Source organism: Urocitellus parryii, chromosome X (assembly GCF_045843805.1).
Source record: "Urocitellus parryii isolate mUroPar1 chromosome X, mUroPar1.hap1, whole genome shotgun sequence".
Lineage (NCBI taxonomy): Eukaryota > Metazoa > Chordata > Mammalia > Rodentia > Sciuridae > Urocitellus > Urocitellus parryii.
In genome coordinates this window covers 26,770,711-26,794,965 of record NC_135547.1, presented here as the reverse complement: position 1 = coordinate 26,794,965, position 24,255 = coordinate 26,770,711, and the positions used below count along the sequence as shown (strand labels likewise).

The window sequence follows — 24,255 nt, the reverse complement described above, 5'->3', positions numbered from 1 at the left end:
GTCATTCTGTTTCTGTCACACACAATGACATGCATAACCTGCCTCTATCATCAACCCCTTTGGGGACAAATCATCCCCAGTGGCCTTGGAGGAAAATGCAAGCATAGAAGTTTTACCAAGCACTCCTTTCTGTGTACAAGGGCTACATGGGGAGCAGTACAGTCCAATTCTTGCAAGGTCCTTTTTCCAATGTTCCTCTCCTCTCCACATGAACCCTGTGTTGGAGAGCAGCACATCAAAGTTTGTGGCAAGTTTGAAGGAACCTAGCTGCTAAGTTGCTGAGCTGGTTTTAATTGAAGTGTGAAAAGGAGGTTTTAAGGCAGATACACAACATCCTGTTGTTCCGGCGCTTGTATCTTTTTTGCACATCTGGCTGAACTGGGAGTCAGGTGGCTGATTTGTGCCTGGCTGTAGCAGCAGCGACAGAGTCCCTTTTACAGTCCTCTGCCTAGACCCACCCAGAGTCTACCAGGCCATGGATGCAGTGACTGTGTATCATGGGAAAATAAGCAGGGAGACTGGAGAGAAGCTCCTGCTTGCCACGGGGCTGGATGGCAGCTATTTGCTGAGGGACAGCGAGAGTGTCCCAGGCGTGTACTGCTTGTGTGTGCTGTAAGTATGTCACGATGGCGGCCTGAGCCTGCCAAGGGCACAGGTAGTAGTGGGCTAAAGCCAAGCTCATAGAGGTCTTTTCCAAGGCCCATCTCATGGCCTCAGGAATGCCTCAGGTTTGGCCCAGGGAAATGATCAGTGTTCTTTGGCCTAGGTTCCTCTCTGTGGATTTTGTTACCTGAGCCTCCTGCTCTCCAGACGGGCTTCACCAGGGCTTTTTGTGGTGGGTGTATTACACACCCTTTATAGTTAGAAAACATGGTCCAAAATTTACCCTCACTATGAGAAAGAACTGGGCTTTCGATTTGTGTTTTGACTTCCAGTAGAAGTCAGAAAGGTAAAGCCCTGGGATGGTACACTGTTTGGATTTGGGGCCACCAGCTTCTGAGAGAAGTAAAGGCCCCTCTCCAGCTTTTCGGCTTTCTATAAATGGGTTTGAAAGTGTTATCTCAAAGGAAGAGCATCAAATTCAGGGAGAAGAGGCAGACTAAGAAATGGAGTCCATTATTTTAAGAATGCAATATCAGTTAAATCAGAATGCTGAGGGGCAGTGTGTGTGTGTGTGTGTGTGTGTGTGTGTGTGTGTGTGTGTATGTAAACTGCCTCTCCAGATCTTCTTATTTTGCTTCCTTTAGAGGAGCTATGGGGGGGGGCAGGAGCTTTCAGAAACAGGACCCTTCTTGATAAAAGCTAGGACTGACGATAGTTTTGTAAAGAGTGTGGAGGGGAAAACACCTTTGTTATGATTCAGCTTTGTTCTTTGTCTAGGCATGTCTCAGTCTAAGGCCCATTTTGAACCAGATGCACCTACCTCTTTGCTCCAGTGCTCCTGAAGTGGGCAAATCTGAGACCTAATCTTGCACTAGTTAGATGCTAGGCTTGTGACTTCAGCAAATTAATTTCTTAGCCCCTCAGTTTTCTCATCTATTAAGTAGGTACCATATTATAACCTGTATCATAGGATTAAGTGCCATAATGCACATAAGAATGAGCATAGGACTTGAGACATAATAAATGTTTGGTGAATATAAGCTCTTGATATCATTATTATTATATCCTTCTCTCTTTAGTTGATTTTACTTTGTTATCATGGGTGTATTTCAATGGAAGGACCTAGCACAAGCATTGCTGTCAGTAGGATAAGAATACATGTGAAAACACCAGTCTTGCACCAAGGATTTAGACAGAAATAAAACGAAGAAAAATGCTTGGTAGTGAGTTCAGTATCTCATGATACACAGCAAGATTTTTGAAGTACTTTCTACAGTGAAGAAACTTTCTATGTAGAGGATTTTCCTTGTATGTTGGTTTTGAAAAATAGTCAGGCCTTGTTTGTGGTAGTTCTTAGGTCATGCTTAAGTACATTTGCATAAAGTCTTCAAGGTGTACATGTAGATGGGCTTGGATCTTTATGTTTGCTTATATGATTGTTTTCCTTAAGGAGAACCCAAGGAAGGGTGATGAAGGCCAACTATAATTCTTTTGTTTTTCATAAATAGGAACTTTTATTTTGACTTTCTGAACTTAAGACTTGGGTTAGCATATCTTATTTTAGTATACATAATACATTTGTGTTCATAATAAAAATTACTGTGTTTTTTTTTCAATCTTTTTTTAAAAATTTTTTTATTGGTTGTTCACAACATTACAAAGCTCTTGACATATCATATTTCATACATTAGATTGAAGTGGGTTATGAACTCCCAATTTTTACCCCAAATGCAGATTGCAGAATCACGTCGGTTACACATCCACAATTTTACATAATGCCCTATTAGTAACTGTTGTATTCTGCTACCTTTCCTATCCCCTACTATCCTCCCTCCCCTCCCCTCCCATCTTCTCTCTCTACCTCATCTACTGTAATTCATTTCTCTCCTTGTTTATTTTCCCATTCCCCTCACAACCTCTTATATGTAATTTTGTATAGCAATGAGGGTCTCCCTTTCATTTCCATGCAATTTCCCTTTTCTCTCCCGTTTTTTTTTTTTTTTTAATCAAAAGAAGATGAAGGAAGCCAGGAATGGTGGCGAATGCCTGTAATTACAGCAACTCAGAAGGCTGAGGCAGGTGAATTGCAAGTTTGAGGCCAGCCTCAGAAACTTAGTGAGGCTCTGTCTCAAAATTAAAAATAAGAAGAACTCGGGATATTACACTGTGGTTAAGGGGCCTGGGGTTCAATACCTGGTGCTAAAAAAAAAAAAAAGAAGGAGTGAATGGCTGGCAAAATAGGCTGTTTTAGAGAAGCTGACAAAAGAGGTAATGTGTTCCTCAACCCCTTAACCTAGAGGAAAAGTGAAGGTTCAAAAGAAGCCTGAGCAAGTATGAGCAGGCAAAGGCAGTGTGTGACAAGATAAACCTAAGGCTTCAGCCTCACCAGTCATCAGGCCATTTCTTAAACTCATTAGGCATGGTTCCCACTTAGGGTTTTTGTGCTTATTGTTCCTTCTGCCAAATATACATTTAGTTTAACTGGCTCTTCCCTCTGAGAGAGAGTACTTTCATGACCACCCTATCTAGAATAAATGCCCTCATCTTGTCACTGTCACACTCTTATTTTTTTCTCCAAGGGGCTTCAAATTGTCTGACATTCACTTGTTTACTTATTTATTGTAGGCCTCCCCTGCAAAAATGTAATCTTCATAAGAGCAGAAACATCATCTCTGGTACCAGAAGCACATTACTAATACCTAATAGGAGCTCAGCAAATGTTTTTGAATTAAATGAATGAACTGTTAAGGCAAGTTCTAGTCTTTGGGGAAAGAGCTTTGGACTGATATTAGGAGGCTAGGGTGTGGGCCCTGAGGAAGTTACTCAACTTTTCTGGGCCTTAGTTTCCATATTTATAAAACAGGAATAGTAATTTATGTCTTAACTTCTGCAAAGGATTGCCATAAGTGACATATCCAAGAGGAGGCCTTTAGTTTTTTGACCATGTAGGACAGAACCACATAAGGAATTAACTTAGGCTGGGAGGAAATTCTCAAACATTCAAGTTTCTACCTAAAGAGAACTCAAGTTCTCCATGAAATCCTCCTTATGAAGCAGCAGAAGATAATAGGGAAGTTGGGAGTTCCTTTACTGTGCTTCAGAATGGTAGGCATATAGGGGCATCAAAGTCTAATGAGGCCCAGCAGCTCAGGAGGCTGAAACAGGAGGATTTTGAGTTCAAAGCCAGCCTCAGCAACTTAGGAAGGCCCTAAGCAACTCAGTGAGACCCTGTCTCTAAATAAAATACAAAAAAGGGCTGGGGATATGGTTCAATGTTTAAGTGCCCCTGAGTTCAAGCCAGACTGCTACAGAAGGAAGACACAGTGATACAATGCCTTTATCACAGTTTCTCAACTTATTTGAGCTAGCTGTCCCTTTAAATAAACATAAATATTTCCTTCCCCTTTTTTGCGTATGGCACTTTCATTACAAAGTCAAATTTTATTTTTGGAATAAACTGAACTCATTTAAAATCAAAACACTTATGCCTGTGATATACAATAGAAATAACAATGTAAATGGTGTCATATGTATATGCATGAACAACAAGGTATAGCTCATAAACATGTATTGATTGCAGAGCTTACCCAGAATGCTTTCTCATTCTCTGCTGTTTATTCCCATCTAATCTAGAAAGTTTGGTTGAACTTTACTTTCTGTATTTTTATTGATGAGATACAAATTTCAAATGTCTTTCAAATTGTCATTTACACTGTACTTTCAAACTATTCTTGCCCCTTTGTCCAGTTCTGAACCCTCCAATCCTGGCTCTCATATGTGGACTTTTTTTTTCTCTTCAGTTTTAGAAAATAGAGTCTCTTAAAACACTAAAGAAGTTTTCTATTTATAGGATTGCTCACCTTCATTTTAAATGAGAAGTTTTCCAAGTATTTTCTCTAAATAAATCTTGATTTTTGCATAAGTCTGTTAAAATACTTATTGATGATGGAAAATTTGAAAAACATAGATTAATGGAAAATCATCTAAAGTTTATAACCTAATGACAACTGTCATTGAAAATTGAGTTTTCTGATTTATTTTAATAAGGTGAATTGCAATTCTGAGCATGGATATGCTTTTATAATATTGCATTCTGCAGCATTTCCCACTTAAAATGAAAAAATTCCGCTCATATTTTAAGGCATTATTTTTAATGGCTCCACGATAGTCCAGCTAGCTACTGAACATATTGTGTTTTTCTTAACCAGGAACCTATTTTTGGACATTTGAATTATTCACTTTTTAAATTATAAAATTTATCATGATTAATATTTGAGAGCATAAGTTTTCCTTGTTTTATGATTATTTCCTTGTGTGGTTTTCAGATGTGGAATTTTGAAGTCAGAAAACATGAACAGTTTGGGATTCTTTACATACATATTTTTTCCTAAGTGTTTTATTCCAGTTTATATACTCACTAGTAATAAATGAGAGTGTCTATTTTACTGCACCCTTCCTAAAAATGGGTACCGTTGTTAAAAAATAATTCCCCTTGAAATTTGGTGTCTCATTCTTTATTTTATATTTACACTCTGTTTTTCACTTTTTAGATTTCTTTGATTAGCAATTGAGTGTCTTTTTATATGATGGTTAAGCAGCTGTATTTCTTCATTTGTGAATTGGCAGTTTGTGTACTTTTCTTTAACTTACTGTATTTAGGTTCTAGCACAACTTTTCAAACTAAATTATTAAGAAAGTTGCTTAGAAGCTACTTAGAATGCAAGATGCTTATTTTGGGAATCCTATTGAACACCTGGGTATTTATTTGACCAAAAATATAATAAAATTGACTGCTGTTATTCTTAATACAGTATAAATATAAATATCTATACATATATTTATGTATACATATACATATGTATATATAATATACAATCTATATCTATATATGTATCTATACCTATATCTATGTCTATATACACTTATCCATACATACACATCCTTAATCTATTACAGATATCCTTTGTCAGTTTGGTGTTTGCCATTACTTTTTTAAAAAATATTTTCTTAGTTGTCAACAGGACTTTGTTTTATTTATATGTGTGCTGACAATCAAACCCAGTGCCTCACACATTCTAGGCAACCACTCTGCCACTGAGCCACAACCCCAGCCTTGTCATCACTTTTTTGATGCATGAAAATTAACATTTATAGTAACAAAATCTATTACTAATTTTCTTTGTATTTGATTTCTTCCTTTGTTTCATAGCTTAGAAAGTCCTTTCTCAGCTCAGGAGGCTGAAGCTGGAGGATTACAAGTTCAAACCCAGCCTCAGCAACTTAGTGAGTCCCTAAAAAGGGCCGGGGATGTTGCTCAGCGGTTAAGCACCCTTGGGTTCAATCACTGGTACCCCCCCCCCCAAAAGTCCTTTCTCCTCCAGAGATGTTGTAAAACTTTTTAGTGTTTGTTTTTCTTTATTTTTTTCCCTTTGGTACAGGGGATTGAACCTGGGGATGCTTAAACACTGAGTCACATCCCCAGTCTTTTTTATTTTATTTTTTTAAATTTTGAGACAGGGTCTCACTAAGTTGCGGAGGCTAGCCATGAATTTAGGATCCTCTTGCCTCAGCCTGCACCCCACCCCCCAAGTTGTTTGGATTACAGGCATATGCCACCATGTTGGGCTGTTTTAAATTTATGGTTTTCTTAGTTTACTTTTAACTCTGTGGATAAAGGATCTGATTTGATTTTGTTGGCTGATAGCTAGCAATTGTCCCAATATAATTTTATAACTAGAACTTCCATTTTTCCATTGGTTTGTCAGCTTATTTTACCATCTATTAAAAGATTTTGCTATCTATATCTATCTATCTATCTACCTGTTATTTTTTCTGAACTATTTATTTGGCTCAAGTGATCTACTTATTCTTGTACCAATATTACTGTAGTACCATAATGTTTTTATATATTTTAAAAATTATTTGTTATTCTTACCTATTCATTCTTAGAGATGAATCTAAAATAAGTTTGTTAAATTTTAAAAAGTCCTATTAGGATTACATTAACTCATTAATAAATTAAGAAAAAAATTCTCATCTTTAAAGGATTTACTCTTCCTTTTCAAATACATGATGTCATTCCATTTCTATTTTTTTTCCATTTATAACTATCAATAGAGTTTTGTAGTTTTCTACCTGTAGGTTTTGTTCATTTTTGTTAAGTTTATTTGTAGTTATTGTTTTAGTGAATGTGGTAATTTTTATCATAAATGGAATCTATTTCTACTATATTTTAATTTGCATAGGAAAGGTATTTTATATTTTTTCTTGTATTTAATCCAGTATATTAAATGCACTTATTAATGAGAATAGTTTTTAAAATATTTTTAGTTGCAGATGGACACAATACCTTTATTTTATTTATTTTATGTGGTGCTGAGGATTGAACCCAGTGCCTCACATGTGCAAGTCAAGCACTCTACCATTGAGCTACAATCCCAGCCCTCGCAAATTTTTTTGTACTTCATTTTCTTTGGTTTTCTAGGTACATCAAGTTTATTTTCATTGAGGTGCATATTTATTCCCTTCTTATCCTCAGTGTAGATATAGCCATTGGGAAAGTCCTGACTGCCAACTTGGATTGACTGATGGTATAAAGAGGAAAACTAATTTAAAATATTTTATATATTAGCTTGAAAAAACAGCTTACTTTCATGATGAACATCCTTCTGTACATATCTGACTTTGCTGCTTATCTGATGGAAGAGAAAAAATGCTATGATGATTCTTTAGCCTCATGGACTCATAATAAAATCATTTGACATATGTATCTTTACATAAAAACATAATTATCCTTCTATCTTTTAAGATTTTAAAGGGAGCCAGGCATGGTGATACATGCCTGTAATCCCAGCACTTTGGGAGGCTGAGGTAGGAGGATTGCAAGTTTGAGGCCAGCCTCAGCAACTTATTGAGGCCTTAAACAATTTATTGAGGACCTAAGTAACTTAGTGAGACCCTGTCTCAAAATAAAAAGTAAAAAAGGGCTGAGAATGTAGCTCACTGGTCAAGTGCCCCTGGGTTCAATTCTAGTAACAAACAACAACAACAAAAAAAAAAGGAGAAGGAGAAGAAGAAGAAGAAGATTTAAAAGGATGACCAGGAGCAAAGCGCCTATCAAATAACAGAACTGGAGAAGTGGAGGAGGAGCAGTGATGAAAAGAAATTCTAGCTTCTCAGTTATAATACGTAGAGAGGAACAGTGTGGCAAAAAACTTGACATTATAACAACTTCATTTAGTGAGAAATTACAACTTAAGTTACATTTATTTTTAAAATTTTGTTGTATATATATATTGAGGCCACATCCTCATGATAACTTGGGTTACCAAAATTGGAATTATCTGAGCACAGTTCATTAATGGCAGAGTGAACTTGAAGACCAGCCTAGGATTCACATTTATCCCATATAGACAACCAAAGGGCAATTCCTAGGCAATTAAACCAAATGCTGATTCTGGTTGATAATGTAAATTTGAAGTTGCAAAATTAGTATGAAGATGTCATTATCTTAAGCAAAGGAGGTGTTCTGGGTTGACCTCTTCTGGACTCTTCACCTGGCTTCTCCAGCTCACTTCCTTGCTCTGTCCCTCAGTGCATAGCTCCAGCCCTATGTCCTATAAAACTCCCTTTCTTTTTGAGAATTATGCTTCTGAAATTTTCTTTTAAGACCCATATATTAATACATTCCTTCTAATATCATAGCTGCATCATATATTGCCAGTTAAAATCCCAAATCTCCCAGCCAGATCCTCTGAATACATATCCCAGCTCTGACCCTGAACTAGATATTTTACCTTAAGCAGGTTGAACTTATTGTGCCTCAGGCTTCTCATCTATAAAACAAGGGATGGTGATAATAATAGTAGCTATCTCATAGTGTCGTTACAAGGATTATTACATGAGTTCATATGTATGAGGTTACCACCAAATGTATGTTTGCTAATATAAGTAAAATATCTATAAATAATTTCAATACAAAGACCATCAAAATAAATAAAACTTTAGTGGAAGTTCAGTGGGAGAAGAGAATAATTTATTTTTATGACTTTTCAAAATTGATATTACACAGTTTTACCATTAGTTTTGAAGATGAAAGACTTTTGACTATTCCAGAAATTCAGATTTGCTCTGAACAAAAGAAATTTTGACCATAGGAAATTCATAAACCTCTTGAATCAGAACAGAGTCTCAAAAATAATGGTTTTATATAGGTTGTTATTCCTCTGGATATAAAACATTTGTTTAAAAAATCAGTCACATGATTGTGCCTTGGATTTTCCATCTACTACTATTACTTTGTATAGACATACACAGTAAGGGAGCTAGCTTGTTTTATTTGCAGTGTCACGAAGAAGTCAGATGTAACTAAACTTTTTCTTTTGTGTAGTTCTTGAAGTGGTAACTAGGAAGGAATTGATGTGGTTTTGTCAGTTCGAAACCAAGATCTGACCCCACACTGACCCATTGAGAAAATAAGAAATAAGTTGAGTGGTTTTCTTCTTCTGCGTATCTAATTTGAAAACTTTTAAAGGCTTAGGGATGAAATAAAGAAAAATCTTAATATCCGCAAAGACAGGATAAACACATGCATGTGGTCATTAAAATGCAAAATATAAAGTTATGAAAATAAAATATTGCTAACAATTTTTTAAAACTCCATGGTTCTCTACCAATTATTCATTTCCTGGATTTTTTGATGATAAATTTTAAATTCCAGACTTATCAGCCAGTCCAAAAAACAGCTTAATGGGGACATAATGTTAAAATTACACTACATTCCCCCCTCTTTGGTAACAGGGATTGAACCCAAGTTTGCTTAACCACTGAGCCACATTCCCACCCCATATATATTTATAATTTTTCCTGTTGTAGATGAACACAATACCTTTATTTTATTTTTATGTGGTGCTAAGAATTGAACCCAGTGCCTCATGTGTGCTAGGCTCTACCACTGAGCTACAACCCCAATTCATCCCCACCCCTTTTTATATTTTATTTTGAGACAGTGTCTTACTAAGTTGCTTAGGGCCTTGATAAATTGCTGAGGTTGGTTTTTAACTTGCAATCCTCCTGCCTCAGCCTCCTGAGCCATGGAAATTACAAGTGTGCACCCCTGCACCTGGTTTATATTACATTCTTGATTCATCTGTATTAATAGAGAGAGTCAGAATAAAGATAATCCTGGAAGGGATATAATAATTTTTAAAAATAAATTTTATGTTTCTCATTTGTCCTTTGTCAATCTCAAAGTCATAATTCTAGGAATTTTTTTGTTTAAAAATTTGTTTTAGTTACTTGACCTTATAGGGAGCCAAACACAATGATGCATGTCTATAATCCCAGTGACTCTAGAGGCTGATGCAAGAAGATGGCCAGTTTGAGGGCTCAGAAACTTAGTGAGTTCCTCAGCAATTTAATGTGACCCTGCTTCAAAATAAAAAACTTTAAAAGAGCTATGGATATAGCTCAGTGGTAGAGTGCCCCAGTACAGTAAATAAATAAATATTACTGTTTTGTACTATAAGCTATAGAAAATAAAACTATAAAATTTGGTTGGGGAAGAAGGAAGTAAATGGTTCAGTAACATGTCTCTATGAAGACTGAAACAATTGACAAAACTTTAGCTTATATTAAAATAAAATTACATTAAAGCATACACTAAGTGATTGTAGGAGAGATGGTATAGAAGTGCCCTGGGTAGATGAAATAGGCCAGTTTGACTTTGGGGAAGTTATCATCAATATTCCCAGTAAGGCATGGACATTCTCTTTGCACTTTAATCAGGACTTCTGTGACTTTAATGTTTATACAATTCCCCTGAAAACGTTCAAATACAGATTCTAATTCAGCAAGTCTGGGCTAGGGTCTGAGAGACTACGTTTTTCACAAGCTCTAGGTGATGCCAATGCTATTACACTAGGTACACAATCTGAGTTTCACTGTTTTAGATCTCTTCCATCCATGACATAATGAAAGTTGGCTGCCGGAGATCCTTTATCAGTTACTTTAAAATGGAAGTCTTGACTTGCTGGCTTATTTGAGGGGCAAAACAATTTTGTTCATTCAGAAATTTGAGAGATTTGTGGTGGTGGGTGGGGGAGGAAATTGTTAATATTAGATGCATTAATCATGAGAAATTTTGTGTGCCATTGATACCAAGTTGTTCAGAGTCTGAAGGAGGTAAGAACTTTTGAAGTGGCACTTAGGTTCCTGCTGCTTAACTGAAAGTGAGATAAGATCAGATTCGTTAGGAAACAATTTTCAAAACAGAGTCATTTATTTTGACTAAATGAGGCTGAATGATGGCAGGAAGATAGATTCATTGTATGTTTTAGAGACCACTTTAGAATGTGGGAAACCAGTTGCTTGCTGTTTTACTTGCATTGTTGTTGAGATTTTAAACAAAGTATTTCCATGCCACCCTTCATGTTGCTGAATTTTTTTCTATTAATTGCTTCCCATAGGAAAATGGAAGTAAAGACCTATGTTGATTCCCTGCTTTCATCTCCATTTTGCTGTGTGGCTTTAAGAAAGTAACTCAAAGCTTATGTTTCAAATTCAATGGCGAAAAACGATAATTGAATTTCTTTACTTGTTCCTTGTCTAGGATTTACTAAAATCAGTGGACTGTATGGTAGATTTCAATGGCTACAAACAAAACAAAACAAAAAGACTTTAACAGTGTAATATTTTATATTTATTGAGCATATTATATATGATCTAAATATTCTGGCAAATCTTCATAACAAAAATGAAACATTTCATGTGATAACACAAGCAGTTAAATTGACATTTTGTTCAATGTCAGGAATCAAATGAACCTGATTAGAGTGTTTTAGATGTATTTCTTTGTTCTTTAGGTAATCCTTACTGATTAATATTGGTTAAAGGTACAGTCATTTAATCCAAATTTTAAAGACTTTTACTTTTAAAGGGAGTTAAGGCAAATGTGGTCATTGACTCAAACATGACCTTGTCTTTGTAATACTTTAGCATCATCTTTTTATAACTTTAAAAACACTGATTTTTAACCAGATTTTAGTGTCTTAACCGAAGATCTCTATTGATTCGAACTTGTGCCCAAGAATAACAAGTAGAGCTGGGCATGGTGGTGCATACCTGTAACCCAAGTGGCTTGGGAAGGTGAGGCAAGAGGATTGTGAGTTTGAAGTCAGCCTCAGCAACTTAGTGAGGCCCTATTTCAAAATAAAAAAAAAAAATAGGCTGGGGATGTGACTTAGTAGTTAAGAGCCCCTGGTTCAATCCCCATGTACCAAAACCAAACAAAACTCCCCCCCCAAAAAAAAAAAAAACAAAACAAAAAATATTTATAAATAACAAGTAGAAAATGTGTTAAATAAACCCCTGTTGATTAACATTCAGATTCAAAATTTAAAATAATTCAGTATGAAGTTTACTTACCTTTCAATGAATTAAAAATTTACTAGGCAAATTATGAAAAAATGCTCAACACCACTAATCAAAACCAAATGAGATATTACTTCACTCAATAAGAATGGCTATAATCAAAATGACTAAAGATAACAAGTGATGGCGAGGATGTGGAGAAAAAGCAACACTTGCACATTGTTGATGTGGATATAAATTAGTACAGCCATTATGGAAAAAAATTCCTCAAAAATTTAAAAATAGGTAACTGAGTGCTGTGGTGCATACCTGTAATCCCAGCAGCTCAGGAGGCTGAGGTAGGAGGATCATGAGTTCAAAGCCAGTCTCAGAAACTGCGAGGCACAAAGCAACTCAGTGAGATCCTGTCTTTAAATAAAATACAAAATAGGGCTGGGGATGTGGCTCAGTGGTTGAGTGCCCCTGAGTTCATTCCCCAGTACCTCTCCCCAAAAATTAAAAATAGAAATACTGTATAATCCAGCAATCAAACTACTAGATATCTATCTAAAGAAAATGAAATTAATGTGTTGAAGAGACATCTGCATTCCTGTGTTCATTGCAACATGATTCACAGTAGCCAAGATGGCAAGATAAAGAAAATATGGTACACATATGTATGGAATACTAGTCAGTCATAAAAAGAATGGGATCTTGTCATTTGGGACAACATGGATGGAACTGGAGATTATTATGTTAAGTGAAATAAGCAAGGTACAGCAAGACAAGTACTGCATGATCTCACTCATATAGGAATCTAAAAAAGTTGATCTTATAGAGGTTGAAGGTAGAATGGTGGTTACCAGAGACTGGGGAACACGTGTGGGGAAGAGAGAGAGATGGGGGGAGGTTGATCAGAGGTTGATCACACTAAGTTACAATTAGATAGGAACAAGTTGTGGCCTGCTGTTGCACAGTAGGATGATTATAGATAACAATAATGTGTTGTACTTTTCTAAAAGCTAGAAGAAAGGATTTTGAAGGTTTTTGACATAAAGAAATGCTAAATATTTGAGGAGATATGTTTAACCTGATTTAGGCATTATACAATGTACACATATATCAAATCATCACATTATCCCACTAATGTAATTTATTATTTTAAAACTTTTTAGTTGTAGATGAACACAATACTTTTATTTTATTTGTTTATTTTTATGTGGTGCTGCTGACTGAACCCAGTGCCTCACACATGCTAGGCAAGCATTCTACCACTGAGCTACAGCCCCAGTCTAAAACACATGAATTTTATGTTCTTATTTGCCAGTTAAAATGAATTTAAATATTAAAAATTTAAAAGAAATTCATTAGGCAAATTCAGTAGCATTACCATGTATCCTAAAATAAATTTTTATCTGTTGCAGGAGGGATCAAGAATCCAAGTTCTAGAATCAAATGGACCTGATTCAAGCCCCATTTTTTTGGAGTACTGGAGTTGAACTCAGGGCCACTCGACCACTGAGCCACATCTCCAACCCTATTTTGTATTTTATTTAGAGACAGGGTCTCACTGAGTTGCTTAGTGCCTTGCTTTTGCCGAGGCTGGCTTTGAACTCATGAACTTCCTGCCTCAGCCTCCTGAGCTGTTGGGATTACAGGCATGCACCACTGCACCCAACTGAAGTCCCATCTTTGTTACTTGATCTCTGCTCTGGCTTTAGTTGCTTAACTTTTCAAAATTTCAGTTTCTTTATCTCAAATGAATTTCATAATATAAAGCTTAGAGAATTTTTGTGGGATTCAAAGGAGATAATGCATTACTATGGACTTATGTTCTCCCAAATTCGTATGTTTAAATTCTTATGCCAATTTGCCTGTATTTTGAGTTAGGAAATCTAGGAGGTAATAAAGATTAAATGAGTCTATAAGGATAGGATATAAGAAGAGGGAAACACACACACTAAGAGGTCATACGAGCACACTGCAAGAAAGTGACTGCTTACAAGCCAAGAAAGTGTCCTCAGAATGAAACCTACCTTGCTGGCACCTTGATGGTAGACTTTCCAGCTTCTACAACTATAAGAAAGAAATTGTTTAAGCCACCTAGTCTATGGTATTTTGTTATGGCATCCAAGGTTACTACCACAGATGTTGGTACTGTGGAATAAGGTGCTGCTGTAACATATACCTAAAAATGTGGAAGTGGCTTTGGAACTAGTTAATGGGTAGAGGCAGGAAGAATTTTTGGGTGCATGCTAGAAAAGCCTATTACCATGTATAGATTTTTGGTAGAACTAAAGTTCATTCTGATGAGGTCTTAAATAGAATTGAAGAACATATCATTGGAAACTGGAAGAATGATAGTCTTTGAACGTGACTGAACTGTGTTCTAGTATTTTGTGGAAAATAAAATTGTGAGAAAAGAAATTGGATATTTATTTGAGGCCTCCCTCTCTCCTTTCCTTCCTTTCTTCCTTCCTTTCTTCCCTTCTTTCATGCTGGGAAACAAACCCAAGGCTCATATATGCTAGGCAAGAGCTCTACCACTGAACTACACCCCCAGCTCCCTGAACTGAGATTCCTAACCAAAGTTTTTAAGGGGTGACTTGGTTCCTTCAGCTTGTCAAAGAAGAAAGATGAGTTGAGGAAGAAATTGTTAACCAAAAATTAAATACTTAAGGACCTCTGGGGAGTGAAGCCAGGGGCCCATAACCACTGGACCACATCTCTAGCCCTTTTTATTTTTTGAGATAGGGTCTCACTAACTTGCTGAGGCTGACCTCAAACTTAAGATCCTCCTGCCTCAGCCTGCCAAGTACCTGGGATTACAAGTGTGCACCACTGTGCCCAGCTTCTCAGCTTATATTACAAAAATGGAGGAAAATTGTTCTAAAGAGAATATCAAGGGTGTGACTGTACTCTCTCCTTAAGGAGATTACCCATGACGTTAACTATTTATCTCAGCAGAATCCATGAATAAGTTTGAACCGAGTAACAGAGACACTGACAGTTTGTAGCAAAGGGAACAAAACAGCAGGGTAGATTTATTTGGCTTCAAACATGCTTTATCCGGCACGAAAAGGAAAGGATGACATGAAGGCAATTCAGAAGTCACCAAGGCTGTCATTCCCACCACAAACCCAGAGTGCATAGGCCTAAGGGTCAAGGTTGTTGTGCCAAAGGGCAGTACTGAGGACAAAACAGCTGTATGGACAGGGCTAGCTCTCCAACAAAAGAGGGCAGGGGCTCCTCCACAGAGATGTGATGGTGAGTCTGCTATCCCTGGGGGCTTGAAGGGCAGAGTGTTGATCTAAAGATTATTCAGTAACCTTAATTTCTAATGGAAATTTTCTTGCTATATTTTGGACTTGCTTGATACCTGTTACCTTTGATTCCAATTTCCATCTATTGGAATGGAAATATCTATCCTACCATTGTATTTTGGAAACATGTAACTTGTCTGGTTGCATAGAAGAGAAATTTTGCCTTGAGGTGAATGGTACCTTGAATCTCATCCATATGTGATTAGATGATATTTAGATGAGACTTTGGGTTTCAGACTTTAGAGTTGATGCTGGAATGCATTAAGGCTTTTCAGGTTTGGGGGATGGAATGAATGTATTTTTCATGTATTTTTGAGGGGCTAGGGATGAAATTCTATGGACTGATTGTGTGTCCCTAAAATATGTTTCAATCAGTTCCCCTCAATGTGACTGTAGTTGGAGATAGGCTCTCTAGAAGGTAATTAGGTTAAATGTAGTCATAAGAGTAGGGCCCTAGTCTGATAGGATTGGTGGCCTTGTAATAAGAGGAAGAGAGAGACATCTTACTCTCTTTCCCTGTACTCATGCACTAAGGAAAGACCATGTGAGCACACAGGCAGAAGTCAACTGTCAACAAGTCAAGAAACAAGACCTTAGTATGAAAACCTTTCTTGGTGGTAACTTGATCCTGGACTTCTAACCTCCAAAACTATGAGAAATACATTTACATTGCTTAAGCCATCCAGTCTATGGCATTTTATGGTAGCTGAGGAGACTAATGCAACATGTAAAAATCTTGGCATATAGTAGAAATCGATTGTACAGATATGTAAAATGCATGTAAACTAAATAATGGAGGAGACTGTTTACCATATTTCAAATGACAAGCTTTTTTAAGTACATTAGCAGCATTCCTTTTTTCTCATTGACAATTTTTTATTTTATTTGAATCAAAATAATTGTCCATATTTATGGGATACAGTGAGATTTTAGTATATGTATACAATACGTGTAATGATCAGATCAGGGTAACTGGCACATCTATCACCTCATACATTTTTCATTTCTTATGTTGAGAATATTTGAAACCATCTCTACTAGCTATTTTGAAATATACAATTATAGTCATTTTCAACCATGGTTATCCTGCCATGCTATAGAATGTTAGAATTAATTCTTTCTATCCAAAGGCACTCTTGTACTAATTATCTATCTTCTTCACCTCTTTCCCTCCTCCACACCCTTCCCAGTATCTGGTAACCACTATTCTATTCTGTACTTCTTTGAAATCAACTTTTTTTGCTTCCACATATAAGTGAGAATGTGTGATGTTTGTCATTCTGTGCCTCACTTACTTCAGTTAATGTAATGTCCTCCAGTTCTATCCATTTGCTGCAAACGACAGTTTCATTCTTTGTTAAGGCTGAATAATATTCCACAGTACAGGATTCTCTTAAAATTCCAATTACTATTACTACTATATTATAATATGTTATGGAGTAATGAAGTAATATTGTTACTCTATATTAGAAACAATTGCAATATCATAAGAAGGGTTATATTCTTACATAATTATATACTTATTATATGATGGTAATATCATAATTAGGAATATCAATATTACTATTAACTTAAGTGGGCCTTGGGGTTCTTATCCTAGTGAAAATTTTTCACCTTATGGCCCTCTGTGTAAAAATAATAAGCCTATCATTTGTTAGAACTATTTAATAATTCATTATTTTTATCAATGACAATAGGTGCCTAGTATATTTTCATCTAAGCAGTCTTTCCACTAGAAAAATCCTTATAATGTGAATTCCCACTTTTAAAAAACATGAAAAGATAAGGAGGGCTCTCTGTGAGCTGCGCCTAGGCAGATACAAAGACTCGCTGGCCTTCGCTTCCTACGAATGCAATCGCACCATACTTGTGCATCCTAGTATAAATAACATTTATATGTAACAGTAAACTCAAATTTAGAACATCCATTGCTCTTTTGAAATTTTTAGTAATGGAAATTTATTCTTTCACAGGTATCAAGGTTACATTTATACATACCGAGTGTCCCAGACAGAAACAGGTTCTTGGAGTGCTGAGGTATAGCTCTTTTATTTATTTTTGCTTCTGTGGGTATCAGGGAGGTGTTTGATATTTAGGTTGGCTTTATAAACTAGAAGTCACATTAAACATCATCAAAGTATTCATCAAATTTAAATCACTAAAGCTCGTATCAAAAAATTTTCATGGCTTATTAAGTAATCTTTAGAGAATTTTGGTCCCAGTCCTGTTCAGCCACCATTGTGTGGAGTGGTCTCACTTTGGGGAAAGATAAAAAAGTTGAAAGATTATGTCAAACTTTTTGTGCATAAATGAAGTTTCAGAAAGCCTATAAAAGCCAATAAAATAGCTGGATGCAGTAGGGCATGCCTGTAATCCAAGCAATTCAGTAGGCTGAGACTGGAGGATCTCAAGTTCAAAGTCAGCCTACGCAACCTAGCCCTGTCTCAAAATTAAAAATTGAAAAATAAATAAATCAAATGACTAGGGATGCAGTTCTGTGGGTAAGTGCCACTGGGTTCAATCCCTGGTACACAAAAAGTGGGGGAGGATAATTAAATCAGATATATTTCTAAGTGGCCCCAATAGAAGTTTGGTGCTGTTGGGAATTTAAAAAAAACATAATTACTGTTTTCTAAGAGTTTATAAAATCCTTCAGAGACATAACATGAAATTAAACAGTAGTGGGCTTCATTGTCAAGTGCATCCAGGTTTCAGGTCTGGTCCCTGTTTTTCCCCAATAGGCCTGAGACTTTGGATAGGTTACTTCACTGTTATGTGAACCAGTTTCTTCATTTGTAAAATGAGTCTGAAAATAGTTCTTTACTCACAGGGCTCATTTTGAGGACTAAAAGCATCTTTTAGTCATAGGGCCTGGCACCTAGTAAAAATGTGAACTCTTGAAAATTGTTGAACAAAGTGATTGTATATAGTCCAGTGCTGTGTTATCTAGAACAGGAGTTCAAAGAATAGAGAATTTTCAAGTATTAGGGTGGTCAATGCTGCTGTGTGTGAGGAGGCAGTAGGCCCAGCTGAGCCATGATTGGAAGCCTATGGAGAGTTGGAATAGAGGAGAGGATACATTGCTGTGTTTTTATGATATGCTCTGCAAAATTCTAGTGTTCTTCTATCTGGAACACTGGGGCTTCTTGCAGTAGGTGGGGGGGTGGTGCAGGAGAGGAGGAGGTAAGTGGGTATATTTCTCAGTATCTACACCTTGAATTCAATTTGAGCAGTTCCCTTTTTATTTTACTTATAATCTAGGGCTCAGAGTAATAGTTCTTTACAACAAAGGGTTCTTGTGACTTTGAAAATGTTTGAAACTCACGGTACCATTCTAAGAAAGGCCTATAGAGTGAAATCCATTTCCATGGACTAGAGTTGTATGGTATATCACTTCTTATCAATCATTGAGGCCTCTACTGAAACTTTTAACTACATATGCTTTCTATGGGTTCTCCTTACAGCTGTCCATCTTTATAATGAAAGTATAAATGCAGTTTATACATAACTTATATATAATAAAATATAATGAAAATTTATTATGAAATTTTGGAAACCTAAATGCTAATATCAACATTTATTAAAAACTTAGTTTATGCATTTAGGAAACTCTAAAGTGTACATTTAAAAAATTAAAAGCTCGAAGCTTTACAAATTCATCAGTAAACTTGAAAGTACTAATTACAGAGTGCAAACATTTTGAACTACTTAGATGTATTAGGGCAAGTTTTCAAACACATTATTACTTTATACCAGGATAATTAATACTATAATACTAACTGAAGGAAAAGCAATATCATTTCTAATCAAAACTGTTCCTGCTTATTTTTTAAAATACTCTATCACTGAAGAGATATTAAATAAGAAATTAAACTTCATTTATCATGAAGGATAGTTACAAATATGTGTGTGTGTGTGTGTGTGTGTGTATGACCAGAAATAGTTCTTGTCTCTAGGGAAGTATCCTTTGTTGCTGAAAAATATTTTCTATGAATGGGATCTCAGATTCTTAGAGTTTAACAACCTTGTTTTTAAATGTGTTTTCCTCCATTTCAAACATAGCATCATATGCAGATTGTTACACCCTTGTGACCAAGTTAAAGAGAGGGCTTATTGAACATAAATGCCCCCTCTTCCTTCTGTTTAATCTGACCCTGTTTATATAATGATATTGCAATTATCTGCACCAAGAAAGCAGAAGATTGGCATGGATTATCCCCCAATACAAAACAGTTCAAAATTGTTTATTTTTGAAATACATATTGCATTTTTTTCTCTCTGCTGAATTTGCCTTCTTAGTTATGTTTTTCTAAGGTGAATATTAAACTAGTATGTATTCTTGGATCTCATATCACCTGACTAGAAAAATTTTCTAGAGCATATTGAAGACCAGCTGTGATCCAAAACATGTTTCCATGGATAGCTAAGAGGTGACAGTATGGGAAATGTACAGATTTGAATAACAGCTGAGTTCAGTGACAGGATGAGAGTTGTCAGTGGTACTATTCTTGTGGTAAATGTATTTTCAAAATTGGGTAAATGATAGATATTTATACTGCTTTTTGGAATAACATTTTAGTTTGCCACACTGCAAGAAAAAATCATGGCAGTAATACTCCATCTTTTGTGAAAAGATTATACTAGAAATCTAGGCAAGTCTGAGATTTGTTTTAAGGAGTGGGATGAAATTGAACCTTGGATCCAATTAATTACAAAAGACAGATATTATGTGTATTTTTCATTTTAAGTAGACCTTTAGTCTAAGCTATTAACTTAGCTCCTGTGACTCAGGGTAAAATTTTGCTGAATTATTAATTTAGAAAATTCTACATATAGCTAACTATCAATTCTTAAAATGTGAATTGTCAGCAGTACATTTGTAAAGAATGTACTGACCTCTCCCTGCCAACTTTAGTGCCTTTGTGCTTTTCTGGGTCTTTTTTATCACAAGATCAGAGATACTAAAAAATTTTACTTATTAATGTAAACAAAACACTATAAATTAGGTCAATCATGTGCTAAGAAAATATTATATTCCAAATTGAAATTATTTCTACACATCCAGTGCTGTCATTTTTCTCTGTCGGCATGGATAATCAGTACCCAGCAAAATGATGCTTCTGTTGATAAATGGTTTTATGAGCCACAGGAATAGTTAAAAAGATGTGTGGTTTGAAGTCTTTCCACAGAGGGGAGGGTATAGTTTCTCCTCTTGGTGGTGACTCTGACTTTATTAGAACCATGCTGTTTTGGATGAAGTCTCAATAGAGTTTTAGGAAGGTGTCTGGAACACAGAGATTGAGCTGGGTGGGAGACTGTTCTACATCACTAGAAGCATATGAATGGCCATTAATTGGGAGCTAAAAGAACTTTTGCAGTGTTTTTGATGGAAAATTACTTACCCCAATGTAGAAAATGACCAAGAGTTAGCATGGACAGTCTAGTTATTTCTAGCATATTGTCTATTTGATAGAAGTCTGCATGCCAATCTTCATGTTTTCTCATTAAATGTTAAAAAACAAGCAGCTTCCACCTCAAAAATTTTCCATATAGAATAGCTGAAAAGTAACTTTCTAAAAGAAAAAAAAAACTAGTCATTGTTCAATTGCTCAAGCAATACTAATTTATTTTATGAAAAATGACAGTTTTGAGCTGATGCCTAAAGCTTGGCTCATAAACTTCTGCAGGAAATTGTTATTGAATTCAGGCAGTGTTTTTGCAAGGGAACTGATGTTAGGGAAGCAAAACATTTTAATAGTCACCTGCAAATAATGATCTCCTTAAAAACAAATAAATAAAGGTGACCTTATATAGCTTTTCATTTTCATGTCACAGGGAAAATCTTGTCACAATACAATGCTGATGGAGAGAGAAATTTGGGGGAGGATAGGGAAATTTCCCAAAGAAGAAAAAATTTAATGTGAGGGATGAAGCAGGACACAGAAGGTGAAAGAGATGAGGACTAACTAGCCATGCATTGTGTATATCCTAACAGTCAATTTTTAATTTCCTGTGTAGTATTTTGTATTGTGAAATGATGTCAGGGAGGAGGGATTGTTGGTTGTTTTGGGGTTCCTCAGTCTTTTTATTAATGACCTGTAGGATCTGTGCTTTTTCTATGTTTAACTGCATCCCTCTGTTGCTAAATTCATTGTGGGTAATGGCCTGTATACCCTTAGAGGTTCAGGATGTATAATGGATAGCAGGCAGGAAGGGCAGGGCAATGAACAAGAGCTTGTACAAACTAATACCACCCTTGGGAGAACTGAAATGACAGCTCATTAGCTCTTCTTGCAGGGAAATTCAGCCAACCAAAGTAAGCTCTTCTGGGATGTTGTTTTTTCTTCCTTATGTTTTCAAATATTTGAAGAAGTTATACAAATGTTACTTCTCTAAGCATCCCTCCCACATTTTGTAGGCCTTTTTGTAGTATTATGAGGTAGGTAAATAATTTGCTTGGCCTTTTATTTTCCAGACAGCACCTGGGGTACATAAAAGATTTTTCCGGAAAATAAAAAATCTCATTTCAGCATTTCAGAAGCCAGATCAAGGCATCGTAATACCTCTGCAGTATCCGGTTGAGAAGTCCTCTGCTAGAAGCACACAAGGTACTACAGGTATGGTTCAGTGTTGATTTTTGACAGGGTTTGGAAGCTGAGTGTTAAGGAATCAGCCTATTCATAAGCATATAATCAATTGCAAGTTCTGTAAGAAAAATATAATGAATAGATACAGCCAGCAAATCAAGAAAGAGAGGTGACTATTTATGTGCCATAATTTCAGTCTGCTATACTATAAGCTTGTCATAAAACTGCAAAAATATAAAAAGTTCCACGAAGTCACAACTTCTTTATATTTTATTTTTTCCAGTACTGGGGATTGAACCTAGGGCCTTGTATATACCAGGCAAGCACTCGACCACTGCACTATATTCCCAGCCCTGAGGTGATATGACATTTTAATCTCCTTTGTCCCATCTTGTGCTTTCAGTCTTTTTAAAATATAGATATACACTTGATCTAAGCCAAAAGACTGAAAAGCAGTTCCCTTTTGTAGTTATATAAGTACCATTTCACTTTGCTAATCTAGACATAAATGATTGAAAGATGGGATAATTCAGAGAACTCTTGGGCTGTCCTTTACCTTTGCCTGGTAAACTAGTTTTTTTGTTTAGGAATATAAAGGCTAATGTTAGCCTAATCCACGTGATTTTGATTTCTGAATTGGTGGTGCTTGAATGAATTATATTTTACTACCACAAATGAAATTCAGTGCTAAACGTTTTTGTTCCACTGCCACAAATTGGCTAATTGTTCTTTTCTGCCCAATATGCCAGGCTTTATAACTCAGTTTTAAATAATAGTTGCTTGAAGTCTATCAATGCACTGCATCATTGTGAATTTCAGGCTTTTGGAAATTTTACAACTTAACCTGTAATCTTAATCCTTTGTAAGTTGATCTTTTCTTGATTTTTGTTATTCTTTTTCATTAGGGAGAAGAGATTCTGATGTCTGCCTGAAAGCACCATGAAGAAAAATAATACACCTTGTACTTTATTTTCAATAATTTAAATATATGCTAAGTCTTGTATATTGTAGATAATATAGTTCAGTGAGCTATAAATGCATTTCTAACATCATCATAGTCCTGTACTGGAAGTATGTAGTCTGATGTTAAAGTTGAAATGGATATTGTAGATAATGAGAAGTTTTGAAATGAGGATTGGGAAAAAATAATTCCTTAGGTTATTTTTAGTTATTATATTTACAAATAGGAGACAATTTAAAGCATAATGAATACTTTATAGATTAATGTCAGTTCTTGCCAAGTATAAATAAAAATAATCCTCTTTTTTAATAAAAGCACCATTTTTAGTGAAATGTTATTGGATAGTTACCTATTTTTAAATTCTTGCTTGATTGTATGGTGGAAAGGTGGTTGGTGTTCCTTGTCTTTGTCGCATGCAGTTCTTCACTCGCTATGGTGTAATAGGCTCTTTTGGGAGTTATGAAGAAGTATGCTAAAATAAGTACTAAAGAGTAAAGAATTTTGTTTAAATCTCAAAGAAACCTTCTTGCCATGTTCTGATGTTGGGTAGTAAATTTCACAGACCATTCTGGAATTTAAAATCTTATGCCTTACATGTTTATTGTATTTGATGTTATAGGTTTTGAAATTATATTTGAAATCTGATGAACCATATTTTTATTTTTCATTTTTTTTCTGTCTCTCTACTACACATAAAGACTCATTTGAAGGAACTCTTCAGTAGCTGTGGCTCATGATTGATTTGTGAGCAGTCTCCCTATTAGGTAACCCTTACAAATCATCGGAAAGCTTATGACATATTAATTTTTAACAATTTTGAGTGATTGAAACCTGAGTGAGAGTCAAACTTGTATGCAGTATTTTCTTCTCACATTTATCTATTCAATATTTTTGTGTTTGATTATATGCCATGTTGCTTCAGGGCTCCCAGAATTCACTCACTTAACAAACATAATAGTGCACTGGGGGTAGAGGAGTAAAAACATTTGTTCCCTACCTTCACAAAGTTCACTGGATAAGAAGACAATATAATAAAAGACAATAAAGGAAACTAAAAATGACAAGAAAACAACCACAATAAAAGTCCCTACCTACTTAAGTGAGGTTCTCAGTGTGTAGGTAGACCTGTCTTTAGAGTCAGAATGAATCACCACAAATACTTTGGTCCATGGTCCACAGGAAAAGGCTGTTTCATTGTAAGCTAATATATTGGAATTCTGGGTTATGCATGAATGTTATAAGCTTGGTTAATAATTAATGAACTGCTTAGAAAGCTGGTTAGATCTGATTTCTGAGCATTTAACATGAATGCTATGAGAATGCAAAGGTGGAGTATGGCCGTAGGAATGCATGGTGGCAGTTCATCATTTCTTGAAGAGCCTTGCTTTAACTTGTAAAGGAATTCAGAAAACCTACTTTTAAAATAAAATTT

The 24,255-nt window shown here is 35.6% G+C and overlaps 1 protein-coding gene across 4 annotated transcripts; it reads left to right on the top strand.

The window, feature by feature from the left end:
- The first annotated feature begins 475 nt into the window (after positions 1-475).
- Sh2d1a (SH2 domain containing 1A) lies at positions 476-22,805 on the top strand. Of its 4 annotated transcripts, none has more exons than XM_026412700.1 (4): positions 476-603; positions 17,249-17,312; positions 21,751-21,892; positions 22,768-22,805. In XM_026412700.1, exons 1-4 carry the CDS (start codon positions 476-478, stop codon positions 22,803-22,805), a joined length of 372 nt encoding a protein of 123 aa, XP_026268485.1. The 4 variants fall into 4 exon arrangements, with proteins under 4 accessions (XP_026268485.1, XP_026268483.1, XP_026268482.1 ...); XM_026412698.2 differs by having other exon boundaries at positions 476-612; positions 21,751-21,883; XM_026412697.2 differs by having other exon boundaries at positions 476-612.
- Positions 22,806-24,255: the final 1,450 nt, after the last annotated feature.

What these genes read in the sequence shown, in the direction of transcription:
- Sh2d1a (XM_026412699.2), top strand. Translation starts at nt 476, where the DNA reads ATGGATGCAGTGACTGTGTATCATGGGAAAATAAGCAGGGAGACTGGA. An exon ending in CAGGTTCTTGGAGTGCTGAG is followed by an intron (nt 17,313 to 21,750) that starts GTATAGCTCTTT and finishes TTTATTTTCCAG; the next exon opens with ACAGCACCTGGGGTACATAA. An exon ending in GGTACTACAGGTATGGTTCA is followed by an intron (nt 21,903 to 22,774) that starts GTGTTGATTTTT and finishes ATTAGGGAGAAG; the next exon opens with AGATTCTGATGTCTGCCTGA.